The sequence below is a fragment of the Lutra lutra genome, chromosome 4, assembly GCF_902655055.1.
Source record: "Lutra lutra chromosome 4, mLutLut1.2, whole genome shotgun sequence".
Classification (NCBI taxonomy): Eukaryota; Metazoa; Chordata; class Mammalia; order Carnivora; family Mustelidae; genus Lutra; species Lutra lutra.
The window spans coordinates 16,777,150-16,790,274 of NC_062281.1; the positions used below are offsets into that span (position 1 = coordinate 16,777,150).

Sequence of the window (13,125 nt, forward strand, 5' to 3'; positions counted from 1 at the left end):
GAGTGCTGTGAAGTGTGTAAACCTGGCGATTCGCAGACCTGTACCCCTGGGGATAAAAATATATGTTTATAAAGCTGTAAAAAAAAAGAAAAAAGAAAGGATGAATACCCAAGTTTTGTAGCAACATGGACGGGACTGGAAGAGATTATGCTGAGTGAAATAAGTCAAGCAGAGAGAGTCAATCATCATATGGTTTCACTTATTTGTGGAGCATAACAAATAGCATGGAGGACAAGGGGAGATGGAGAGGAGAAGGGAGTTGAGGGAAATTGGAAGGGGAGGTGAACCATGAGAGACTATGGACTCTGAAAAACGATCTGAGAATTTTGAAGGGGTGGGGGGTGGGAGGTTAGGGGCACCAGGTAGTGGGTATTGTAGAGGGCACGGATTGTATGGAGCACTGGGTGTGGTGCAAAAATAATGAATACTGTTATGCTGGAAAAATAAAAAAATTAAAAAAATAAATAAATAAGGCTTTGCCTTTTTATCTTAGACTTATTTAATGTAAAACAGAAGGAAAAAAGTAAAATCCAAAAGAAGAAGGAGGTTTATCTTAGTAATTAAACAATAAAAAAAATCCTCCCATAAGATTTTGAATGTACGTAGTATGGAATACAGACATCTTGGAGAGGAAAAGTTTTGGTTAACATCATAACAGAAATGGGCTTGGCAGCAAAACTGAGAGAAAACAAGACCCAGCTACAAGGGCTGAATTGGTGATGATACCCACCCAGTTCCCTCCAGGCAAGGGAGGCCTGGACTTTTTTTTTTTTTTTTTTTAAAGATTTTATTTACTTATTTGAGAGAGAGAGAGAGAACGTGTACAAGTGGAGGGAATGGTAGAGGGAGAAGCAGACTTCAAACTGAGCAGGGAGCCTGGACACGGGGCTGGATCCCAACACCTTCAGATCATGACCTGAACCAAAGGCAGACGCTCAACCTACAGAGCCACCCAGGTCCCTGAGGCCTGGACACTCTTAGTGAGCATTTTTATTGTGCGGCAATAGGCCAGGGCTGGAGGATGGGCACAACTGCAGGGGATGTCACACCAGTATGCTGTTCCTGAAGAAGCATGTGCGGACTGAAGTTCTGGGACCCACATCCTATTCTAATCGCTATCTCTTGACAAGTAGAAGTGAAAACCCCCTTAGTAAAGCAAATGACCACCACCCATGTTCCCATTTCAAATCATTGTTTTCCGAGGTCAGAACGGCATCTGGGCACCGGTCAGGTCCTGAGCAGTCCCAGGCTGGTTAGACAAAGTACGTCAGTGGCCCAGTGGGCACCGCCTGCGACACTCACCACCGCGTCGCTGTCGTAGAGCTCCACCACCACCGAAGGCGGGGACTCCGCCAGTTCTTTCTGGTCTCCGTGCAGCACCAGGTTGTTGAACAGCAGCATCTGGTTCCAGGTGGGCGACAGGGTCTGGGAAATGACCTAGAAGGTGGGGCCGATAGAAAAGCAAAAGATCATTAAATAGGGCTGGAGGTGGGCGGGTGGGGGGTTGCCTTCATGCCACAGTTCCTGGTGGAGGGCAAAGAGACGCTTCCTCGATCAGCTCCTTAACATCCAGGCCACAACACAGACCGAAGTACTGCCGCTGTGTGCTAGACGCGAGGGGGTGCGGAATCCTTGTCCCGTAGCGCTTCAAGCTCATGAGTAGAGCCCTTGCAACGATTGACACTTTATTTATGTCCATAATTTCAATTCAAGCCTCCCGGGAGTGCAGTGCTGGTAACTCACGCTACCCTCCATTGAGCATTACGTGCCAGCTGTTGCCCCGGGATGCACCGTCTCATCCAGACTTCACGGCCACTCTGGGAGGTGGACGGTTATCTGCTCACATCTTACAGATCAGGAAACCAGGGCTCACTTTGTTTGGAGACAGCAAGTGGCAGAACTGGAATTCGACCTGCATCCTCTGGCACCAAAGCCCAGGCTGCTAACCTTATACAACCTCAGCACATGGATGCAAGTACTCTCTCCATTTTATGGAAACGCACATCGGGGGTGAGGAAGATCTAATGATTACTCACTTATGAACAAGTAAAATTTTGTCATTAAATACTCAAAAGTGGGGTTTAACTCTACTATTCTTTCTCTGGCATTCCACTGGTCTGTACATATTTATTTGACTGTGTTGAACTAACAAGAGTCTTCAAAATAACCTTCACCATTTTGCATGACATCTTTTTTCTGAGAGAGCAAACTGGCATTGGTAATTGGCTATGTCCATCCTACAGATGGAGAAACCAAAGAACAGAGGACAACAGTCTGCATTATTGGTTAAGAACCTGGATGGTCAAAATTAACAGGATGGGAAACAAGTGTTGGAAAGGATGTGGAGAAAGGAGAACCCTCTTATGCTGTTGGTGGGAATGCAAGTTGGTGTAGCCACTTTGGAAAACAGTGTGGAGATTCCTTAAGAAATTAAAAATAGAGCTTCCCTATGACCCTGCAATTGCACTACTGGGTATCTACCCCAAAGATACAGATTTGGTGAAAAGACAGGCCATATGTACCCCAATGTTCATAGCAGCAATGGCCAGTCGCCAAACTGTGGAAAGAGCCAAGATGTCCTTCAACAGACAAATGGATAAAGAAGTTATGGTCCGAGTTGAGGGAAATTGGAAGGGGAGGTGAACCATGAGAGACTATGGACTCTGAAAAACGATCTGAGAATTTTGAAGGGGTGGGGGGTGGGAGGTTGGGGGCACCAGGTGGTGGGTATTGTAGAGGGCACGGATTGCATGGAGCACTGGGTGTGGTGCAAAAATAATGAATACTGTTATGCTGAAAAAATAAAAAAAATTAAAAAAAAAAAAGAAGTTATGGTCCATATATACTATCAGAAAGGATGAACACCCACTTTTGTATCAACATGGATAGGACTGGAAGAGATTATGCTGAGTGAAGTAAGTCAAGCAGAGAGAGTCAGTTATCTTATGGTTTCACTTACTTGTGGAGCATAAGGAATAACATGGAGGACATCAGGAGAAGGAAAGAAAAAGTGAATTGGGGGAAATAGGAGGGAGAGACAAAGCATGAGACACTGTGGACTCTGAGAAACAAATTGAGGGTTTTGGAGGGGAGGGGGTTGGGGGGATGGGTGAGCCTGGTGGTGGGTATCAAGGAGGGCACATATTGCATGGAGCACTGGGAGTGGTGCATAAACAATGAGTCTTGGAACACTGGAAAAAAAAAAAAGAACCTGATAGTGGCTCACAGTCCCTCTGCCAAGCCATTCCCCTGCTACCCTCAGAAGGGGGTGTCATTGTTCTTTGCCTCCTCTTCTCAAGTTAATTGGATGTTTAGACACCTGCTAGTTTCACAGAGCTGAAGACTGGGGTTGTCTGCAGGAAGGGTAGACTCTGTCCCTGGGCAGAAACTGGCCTGTTAATGTGTAGGGCTAGTCCTGGGATGAGGTCAGAGTCACATTTCCCTCTCTCCCAGGCTGTACAGACAAATGGGTGATGTCACAGGTGAACACAGCACCGAAGCTGCTGGGTCCTGGGGAATTTCCACACTCCCTCTGAACTACACCCTTACCTCTCACTGTGCATGCCAGAGAGGTCCCAGACGTGTCCCAGAGGGATCCAGCCTAGATTAACTTCCAGCCTCTAAAGAACAAATCAAACTGGCATCTCAGAGTTCTACATCAGGAGGCATCTTTAGTCAGGGCTTTAAACCATTGGCATTGTGGCCAGGAGAGAATTTTTCATTGTTCTTTATGTGAGTCATAAAAACACTATGCATTCCACCATCCTTCCTTTCTCACCTTTGCTTTTAGAGTATTATATGCTTCAGACACAGTGATGTTTTTGGCATAAATCTCAGAAAGGAGTCCTAACTTTTTGAACAAAGAAAGAATGGCTTCAACCAACCTACAAACAGGAGTTACGTAGTTGCAATGAAAAGTGTGGGTATCTGTCATCATAAAGAAACATGGGTTTTTACGTTGCTCTTTTAAAAATAGAAATGTGAACTCTTCATCAGGTTGCGTGCAAAAATGTGATACCAAAGCGATTTATGATCCTCACATCTTTCTTATAGAAATATTTTGATGGTTTTCTTGGCACTATAAATACCACTTGATAAGATTCCAGAGGCCAGTGTTAATTCATTCAACATATATTTCTTAGCACACTCAACAAACAATGTGCCAGGCTCAATATTAGGCACCAACAGGGCATCCTGTGCATAGCACGTGCTCAATCATGATTTGCATGAATAAATGAACCGATAGTTACCTGTCCTCAGAGTTGTCCCCGTCGGGCCATGTCTAAAAGCTCACCCAAGCAAAAAACACATTCTCCCACTTCTCTGCCAAGGTGCCCATGACCAGCTTCTCTCCTTCAGGGCTTCCTTATGGAGTTAGGCACTATGACTGTGCTTGAGGCCATCTGGGAGATTTTGGTAGCACTTAGCTGACACTTTGAAGAAGGAGTGAGATACTATGGGTGGAGCATAGCTTTCAAATCAGATATCCCTGGAATAGAACCCTAGTGCTATCCCCTGCCCCAGCTTGGGTAGGTGATTTAACCCCTGTGAAGCATCCTTCCCCTCATGTAAATGGGGTCGGTGCCAACCTTGTAGAGTTGGAATGACCGTTGTCTGAGATAAAGCATGTTAAGTGCCTGGCACAAAGTAGGTGCTCAGTAAGTGCTTGTTGCCCACCTGACTGCACCCTGCCACAATGTTTGTGAATGAGTAAGCGGTTACTGAATACCTACCACATGCCAGTCTCAGCGCACTAGGTACTCGTGTCTAACAAGGGACAATCTGAGTTCTCAGGACTCTGATTTCTTGAAATATCAGGTTCCACCTTGCCCTCCTCCATGATGTCCTCTCCTCCAAAGCTCCTCTCCACCACTTAGTCCCTCTCCCCTCTGTCTCCAAAGCCCTTCTCTTTGGAGAGCTCTCTCCCTTTTCCTTTAACCTTTGGCCACCATAAGAATTCTAAGTCCCACATCATCAGTGACCTCTGGAAAACAGAGTTCCCCTTCTGACATCTTTCTGATCATGCTGTCACTTTAGAGAGGACTGGCTGCAAGACCAGCCCTGCTCAGACCGCTCCCTCTGAACGTCGGGGGGTCAGTTCAGGCAGATGCTACCAGGTGAATGGTGGAGCTCAGATAGGACTGCAGGGACTCCGGGCTCAGTTTCCCCATCAAGAAGAGTGTAAGAATGGGACATGTCATACACACGCTCTGAGGCAGCACAAGACTGAAGCAGCAGAGGGAAACCAGAACCATTGCTTACCAAAATGGAAACAGAGTGGTTAAGCAAAGTGGGTTCAGAACTGCACCAATGTGGGTTTCCATCTTGGCTCTACTACCTTCTACCTATCCGGTCCCTAAGCCTTACCTTCTCATCCGCAGAATGGGGACACTAATAACATCCACCTTTAGACTGCAGTGAGATGTAGTAAACAATGCATAGAAAATGCTTAGCAGGATGCCTGACGCATAAGGAGCTTTAATAACTGGCAGCTATTAACAAAAATTAGGTACTTGGCTCAAAAGTATGGTGGCAAAGCTCAGGGCTCAACTGGAGCTGTTTTCACTTTCAAGTGATTTTTTGATAAATGCCATTTGTTCCTTTGAGATAGGAGTCCAAGTCAAGTGAAGGTACTGGTTAGAGATGCAAAATAGGAAGATGATCCCAGCCCAGTGAGATCACTCAAACCCCTTCCCCATTCAGGGCCCTGAGATCACCAGGGCCTGGAACCCTACGGTTTTGCAGCTGGTGGAGGAAGGATCCAGGGGTTCACCCCTTGAGAATCCTCCTTGCATCTGCTGGGATGCCTCAATGACAAGAATAACAAGGAGCCCCATAGAAGTTGTTACAAGCAAGGCACTGTCCTGGGTGGTTTACCCTCTAAAAAGCGTACACAAAGTCATCATCATGAGGGCTTTGCTTCAAGAGCTTGGATCCGAACCCAAACAATGTGGTTCCAGAGTCCATGCTCTTAATCACTGAGCTATCACCACCTCTCAAAACACAGAGAAGAGAAACTAGTCTCAAGTCTTTATGCTTCAGAGGTTTTCATGCTCCTTCACTAAGCGAGGATGCAGACAGCTTCCTTCTGAGATCTCTCTCACCTCCCCGCCTCAGACCGAAATAACCTCTCTCCACACGGCTCTTGGAAGACTTTGTCTAGCCTCGCAGTATGGGGTTTTCCATGGTGCAGCCCCCAAGCCCAGCACAGAGTTGTCACAGAGCAAGTACTCTGCAGGGGGCTGGCTGGAGAAATGCATGAGATGATGATTCACTATGAGCTGGGTCTACATGTCACAAATCACTCGATCTCCCAGATCACGGGTCTCACTTCAGAGAGACATGTCTGCCCGTGTACCATCAGCCAATGTAATGGCCACCATTCATCCATCACTTTATACACTTAACTTTGTGCTTCTTCACAGAGCCCTGTTTTTAGATGACAGATGGGGGGCTGGTGAGTAAATGCGGTCAGAGAGTAGATGAACTACTTAGCTCTCTTTGGGTCCTTGGTGTTTGTCTTAACACTTGGAGATGGACGAATTCCTTGTGACCTCTCCTCAGAGCACTGAAGCCTCAGAGAATGGAGTCCTTGGATATTATGATCTAATGGGAAAAGTGTCCTACTGGATGCCCGCAGACTAGAGGCGCCTCCACTTTCCAGCACTCAGTGTACAGGAAAGCAGGAGAGCCCAGAGGAAACCAATGTGGACCCACCTGCTTTAATCCTCACAACACTCATTAGGAATTAGTGTTTTCCAGAGAGAGACACTGCATTGCACAGCTGAAAGCATGCAGAGTCCCCCAGCTGGTAAGTAGAAAGCAATGATGCAAATTCTAGGGCTTCCTGACCACAAAGCTGGAAAACGTTCCTCTGCACCGAGACCCTCACAAAGGTTGGATCATAAGCCTCCCGCGGCCATGTCTCTGTGCAGTTTTCTCATGTGTTTGTTTCCCTCTGAACTTGGCCTTGTGCCCAGCACTTCAGCAGGCACTCACGTATGCCAGCTTTCACTTCTCCTCTTCATCCTTCCTTACTTACATGCTTCCTTCACCGTGGGGACTTCCTTTCTTGGCTACAAGACCTTGGGTCACATTGGAACAAGAGACCTGCCCCGTGTCAGTCCTCCTTGCACATGCGCTTTGGAGGCTGAAAACCTGCATCCCCAGAGACAACAAGCCCCTGCTTTTCCCTTTACTGGGCTCTGCTGCGCCTCAGCCGCAGGTGCGGGAAGAAGATAGGCAGGCTTCCCTGGTTACCTTTGTGGTCTGGCAGTGGGAAAGGAACGTGACCTTGGCAAAGGGGTCTGAGAGTCCATTGCTGTCGGCTGCGATGAGGCCCCGGGCTTGGTACATGTGAGCTCTCAGCTGAAAGACATGCCGGGCTGTGGACAAATAGTGGAAAAGGACAGGCATCAGTGGGCTTTTTCCAGCAGTGAGTGGGAACGAGTGTCTGTGTGCCTTGTGCACCTGCGGGTGTATCTGGAGACAGACTAGGAGCATCACCGGCCTCTGAGACTGAAATGGAAGCAGTTAAGAAAGGGGCATCTATTTATGGGGTACTTCAGGGCCATGCATTGTCCTTGGCACCTTTACTACATCATGGGTTTTAATCTTCATAACAACCCTGTGATTATATGTATAATTATCCCCATAGATGTATGAGGCAAATGGCTACAGAAGTCTTCCAAATTTGCAGAGTTATCAAATGCCAGGGCCTGAATTTCACTTCCGTCAGATTCCAAAATCACCTTCTCTTTCCAAAACAGCACATTTTATGTTTTCATAATTTTCCTGGTTTCCACCGCACATGCACTCATGCATGTGTGTGTGTGTGTGTATGTGTAAGAAAGGGGGCTGACCCACTAATACTCTTGCTTCAGCAAGCTCTTGAGTAAGCCACTCAGCCATTCTTCCATTCAGCCCCCCGATGTCATCTTGAGTGCCTACTGTGTAGCAGGTGCAGTCTGGTCTACTGATTCCGAAGTGGCTAAGACAGCCCCTGCCCTTGGGGAGCTCCAGGGAGGGGGCAGCAGATAAGACAAGCACCTATACCCCAGGGACAGGAGGCCAAGGACTAGCATCCTGTGAGAAATACCGGCAGGGTACATGGACGTGAAAGGCGGGAGTGAGCACATCTGTTGACAGGACAGGAGCAGAGTAAGTGCAGGTAAGTGCAGACCAGGGTTCAGTAGGGGCAGGAGCGTCCCAAGTGAGAGCTGACTTACATATTCCTGGGCTTCTGTGTATTTGTAAGACCCCTCTTATTTTTATGCCCCCTTACTCCTTTTTATCCCCTTCCCCACTCCTATTCCTTGTCTCCCCCAAAGGCTACATTTTACTGCATTCAGGGTATCAGTGTTTTGCACTGACGTGGGGACTAGAATACAGGAACTCTCACATACCAAATTGACTAGGTCTACTTAGTTAAATTAAGGGGGCAAATACTGCCCCCCCACCCTGCTGTGCCTCCCCTAGGCTTAGGTCACACAGATCTATGCATAGACTCGTACAAAGTCATTACCCTTCTCTGTGCCTTGTTTCCTCGCCTGTAAAATGGGGGTAATGATAATTCTTCATAGGGTTGACATAGGAGATCTAAGGGCTAAAAATGGTGCCTGACCCATGGGAAGAAGTGATGTGAAGATGCTGCAGAGGCTGTTACTACTGCTTATTGTCATGTGACCTGTGATGCTGGCAGCTGGGGGTCACCTGGGCATCCCTCAGAGCCCTCAGCTACAGCCTCGCAGGCAGCACACCACACAACTCTAGGGGGCGCCATTTATTTAGTTGAGGTTTTTGTTTTTCTGAAGCCTCTTACCATCTCTATACCTTAGACTATATTAATAAAGTCAGCTTCTTCTTCGCTCTCACAGTTTGGTGGCCCACTTCTTGCATTTTAGCTCACTTTCCACTTGTGGTTAGTAGAGACAAGTCTGATTGCCCCCACTGGAGGGCCAGATGACCCCTCTTTCATCTCTGCATCCCCCACTAGTCTTCCCACCGTGCCTGCCATATGCAGGTGCAAATTAATTATTGGTTGATGGCTCTTTTCTGAAGCACAAAATGGGTGAAGAAACGAAATTCTCCAGCGGGTGTGGAAGGCAACCAAAGCCATCAAAGCCAGTGCACGGCAGAGAAAGTTTATTAGGTCACTCCGTGAAAATAACACACCGCAGAGGATCAGAAAGCTTTGGAAAAAAATCTTTCCTCTCCTTTGAATTGTTAGTAGCTGGGACAGGAAATAGGTCCAGGTATCTTAGATATCTAGAGATAGTATCTACAGAAATAACAAGCTAATTTGACGTGGGTGTCTTTCATTCAAAGACGAAAACTCTTTAAAGGCAGGATGGAAAGGAAGGAAAATAAAGCAGGGTTTGGAGAAGCTGACTTCATCATTCACTAGTCAAGTGATCTTGGGCAATTGCTAAGCATTTCTGATACATCCCTCTTCCCTCTGTAAAATGAAGAAACTACCCAGGGCTGACTTGACAAATAAATTCAATGTAATGTATAAAGTAGAGGGCCCGATGCTTGGCACCTGGTAGGGGCTATGCATTTTCCAAAAAGACAGGGCTGAACTTTCCTTGCTTTTATGCACTGTCACTGGGCACAGCAACCATGAGCTGAACCACTGGATAAATATCCCAAGAACCATGTCTTCTCTAACTATTGAACCACTTAGAGTCCACTGGCAGTCAAGGTCAACCAACATCAGAGGAGTCTCGTGTAACACAGAACTTGTGGATAGTTCTCCTGTGCTTCCAGCACTGGCTCAATGCAAAACTTATCCTCAGCTGAAGTGAAAGTGTAATTGCAGTCTACTCTGAATTCAGCAGTGAAAATCCTGCAAATTGAAGCCATTTGGAAACAGAATGCAAATTGAAACTGTAAAGCATTAATATTTATAATAAAATCCTAAATTACATGAAAATGTAAATAATGGCACTCATAGAAAATATCTATATAGAAGAAAGGATTATATAAATCATGCTGAATTTCTAAAAGTGACCATGTCAAGATCCAAGCTGAAGAAACACAAGTGACCCCAGTGATACCCAGTTCCCACTGGGTTGTTAATGGTAAATGTAAATGCCTGTCGTTTATAGGTCAAAACCCTAGCACCACACATCATATCAAAGCAAAAACTTACTGACATTTTTAAAAGACATCTTCTGCTTCCATTGCAAATTCAATCTATATAATCTGTCTACAAAGAAACTCAAACTGCATGCATTCTCTACATTAGTAGAAAAACATAAACTTTTGCTCCAGATGTATTTAATGACTTTACTTTGTTCTTTTGAGATGGGACATTGGAAGGTGAGGAAGAATATTCAGAAACTGTATTTTTAAAAGGCTAATAAGTTGATCCTAAAATAATGTGCTAACAGCTCACGCATGCCACCCTGCTCTCTGTTTTCTCAGAAGTCCACAGGAGCCATGTAATGACCTCTTTGCCCAGTGGGGCATCATACCTTGGTAGAACAGGTTGGTTGGGGGTTGATCAGTGCTGGCCACTTTGGAGGACGTTTCTGCTTCATAGCCTTCTGGCAAGTTGTCCAACATGGCACTGGAGTGTCGGGTGGAGCCGAGCCACAGGTACACGTCGACCTTTGCTTGCACTGTCCAACCAGCCGGCCGTTTTCCAGGAAGCTGAGAAAAGGTTACAAGGAAGACCACTTCATTAGTAGGAGCCTCACTCTTTGAGAAAAGAGGTCCAGTGGATCTAGTGTTCAGAGAGCAGGTCTCAGTACCTAATCTTATATCAAAATAACACCAATGACCCCAGTTGCCACCATGCACCATTCTAGAGGTGGATCCAGGTTTAATGGGGCCTGAAGCTTAAACAGGCACTTCCAAGCCCTGGATCATTTGAATCTACCAGGAAGGTATGATTATTGCTCCTGTTTTATGTAGAGGAAACTCAGGCTCAGAGAGGTTAAAGAAGTTCCCTAAGATCACTCAGCTCTCAAGTGACAGGGCCAGCACCAAAACCCAGGGAGCTATTTCTAGAGCTAGATGCCAGTCTCTGGGTTGCCTCGTCCCACACTGGGTTGAACCCAAGCTTGCCTCGTCCCACACTGAGTTGAACCCTCCATTCCCAGAACTCTCAGACACCTGGAATTCCAACCACAGCTTCTACCTCTTTGCTTCATTCAGAAGGATTCAAGTGCTTCTTCCATAGTTCAGGTATCTGTGTGCTTGAAGGGACCCACCTGCTCTACTGCGTCCTTCCTTCCTAGCTAACCATCTCTAGTCCCTTCATCCCTTCTTCATGTAGCATGGTTTCAAATTCCCTTTCTACCCTGCATTCTCTTCTTTGTTTTGTTTTGTTTTGTTTTGTTTACAGATTTTATTTATTTGAGAGAGAGAGCATGAGAGTGAGAGTGTGTGTGTGTGTGTGTGTGTGTATAAGCAGGGGGAGCTTTAGGGCAGAGGGAGAAGCAGGCTCCCTGCTAAGCAAGGACACCCCCCTCATGCGGGTGGGGGTCTCGATCCCAGGACCCCAGGATCATGACCCGAGCCAAAGGCAGACGCTTAACTGACTGAGCCACCTAGGCCTCCCCCATTCTCTCCCTTGAATGTACTCAGATTTGGATTTCTATTCATGTTTGTTTAAATCCGTGTGTTTATGTGTGTCTTCGTGTAGGTGGTATGAGTGTGTGCATATACAGATGCCTGTGTTTTCAAGATGTGCAGGATATAGCTCAAGGCAGTGTGGCTTCTTTATTTCTTAGTCACCAGGATTAGGGGACTCCTTCCCCCAACTAAGGAGCCCCAAACCCCAGACTTGGCTGTGTTCAGGATTGCTGGTAAGACTTTCATTCTGAGAGTAGCTACCTCTCCAGAATTTGTTGACTCGGCTAAGTGTCTCTTAGTGTTTCTACGGATTTCCTATCAATATTTTCCCCTTCCTTCCACACCACTTCTTTTCCAGAGAGAATCACAAAATCCTACATGAGAGGCTACAGCTTGCTCTGACAGTTTCCAAGGCACCCGTGGAGAGCACCTGAGTCCAAAATTGAGCACGGTTGTTTACCTTTCTATCTTGCCCTGTGGGTCCCCTAAATGGATTTTCAGCAGCTCAATTCAGCTACCACCTGAAGTGCCATTAGGCCCTACTGAGACGGTGGGGTCAGGAGGGAATCGCAATGACTGAGACACACTTCCGGGCCCTCCTTCATTAGCTCACGTCTAGACAAGGAGGTTGCCTTTTAGTCATTTATTCAAGGATAAGGTCAAGGGTAAGAGGAAAGGCTAAAGGAGCAGAGAAGTAGGAGCAGGTGTTTTCATCTTTTCTTTGTGAATCAACTATTTGGCTGGGCTTTAATGGGTACTTCCAGAGTTGGACCAGTGGAGAAGGCATCCCAGGAAGAGAGAAGGCCTGAACAGAGACACAGGGGAGGGAACTAACAGTGGAGCAGAGGCTCAGTGCTGACTCTGCGCCAGGAGGGGATTTGCTAAAAGCTTTCAGAGAAGAAAGAGAATGACACAGACAAGGATGAGGGACCCTGCTGCTCATTGTGTGGACAAGAGACAGTAATTCATACAAACTGAAGTTGGTCCGCAGGTACTGGAAAGAGAGGGTGTGCTCGCCTTGTAGAGGTTTCAGTCTGTGGCAAGACCCAGTGCCGCTTTGTGCTGATCCTAGGGAAGCGGGATTCAAAGTTGGGGTCCTGAGAAGTGATGGGACTCAGGAGATGGGATATGGATGGAGGCGAGTTGGAGCAGGGGGACTTCACACAGGCAGAGAGGAAAGGAAGGTGGAGAGCCACCCTCTCACTGGGCTCTGAGTATGTCCAGTTCCTTGCACACATAGTTTCCTTTTGGTCATGAATGTCCTTTCCTGCCCTATGGCCCCTGGGGGTACAGTGGGGATGAGACTGACTCTTCTTTCGGTGGGTGGACGGGCTGAGCTCAGCAAATTTTGTTCCAAAGAGTCCATCCTGTTCACTAACACATTATCGTATATTTAAATTAGAAAACAAGAAAGATCATGGAACCAGAAACCATGATTTACTATTACAATTTACTATTTATTTGGGCATGTGACTTCAGATGAGGCAATATGATTTCCTCTAGATTAATATTCCCCAAACTGGGCCCCTCGTGAAAGGAGTT

The 13,125-nt window shown here is 46.6% G+C and overlaps 1 protein-coding gene across 4 annotated transcripts in view; it reads right to left on the minus strand.

Annotated features, from left to right (window-relative positions):
* Positions 1–13,125, minus strand: part of FER1L6 (fer-1 like family member 6) — a 155,013-nt gene that overhangs the window by 54,572 nt on the left and 87,316 nt on the right. For all 4 annotated transcript variants that reach the window (XM_047728475.1, XM_047728474.1, XM_047728476.1 and 1 more), the window contains 3 exons: positions 10,479–10,656; positions 7,261–7,385; positions 1,303–1,437 (listed from right to left, as the gene is read on the minus strand). In XM_047728475.1, the coding sequence (XP_047584431.1) occupies positions 1,303–1,437; positions 7,261–7,385; positions 10,479–10,656 (438 nt within the window). The remainder of the gene's footprint in view (positions 1–1,302; positions 1,438–7,260; positions 7,386–10,478; positions 10,657–13,125) is intronic.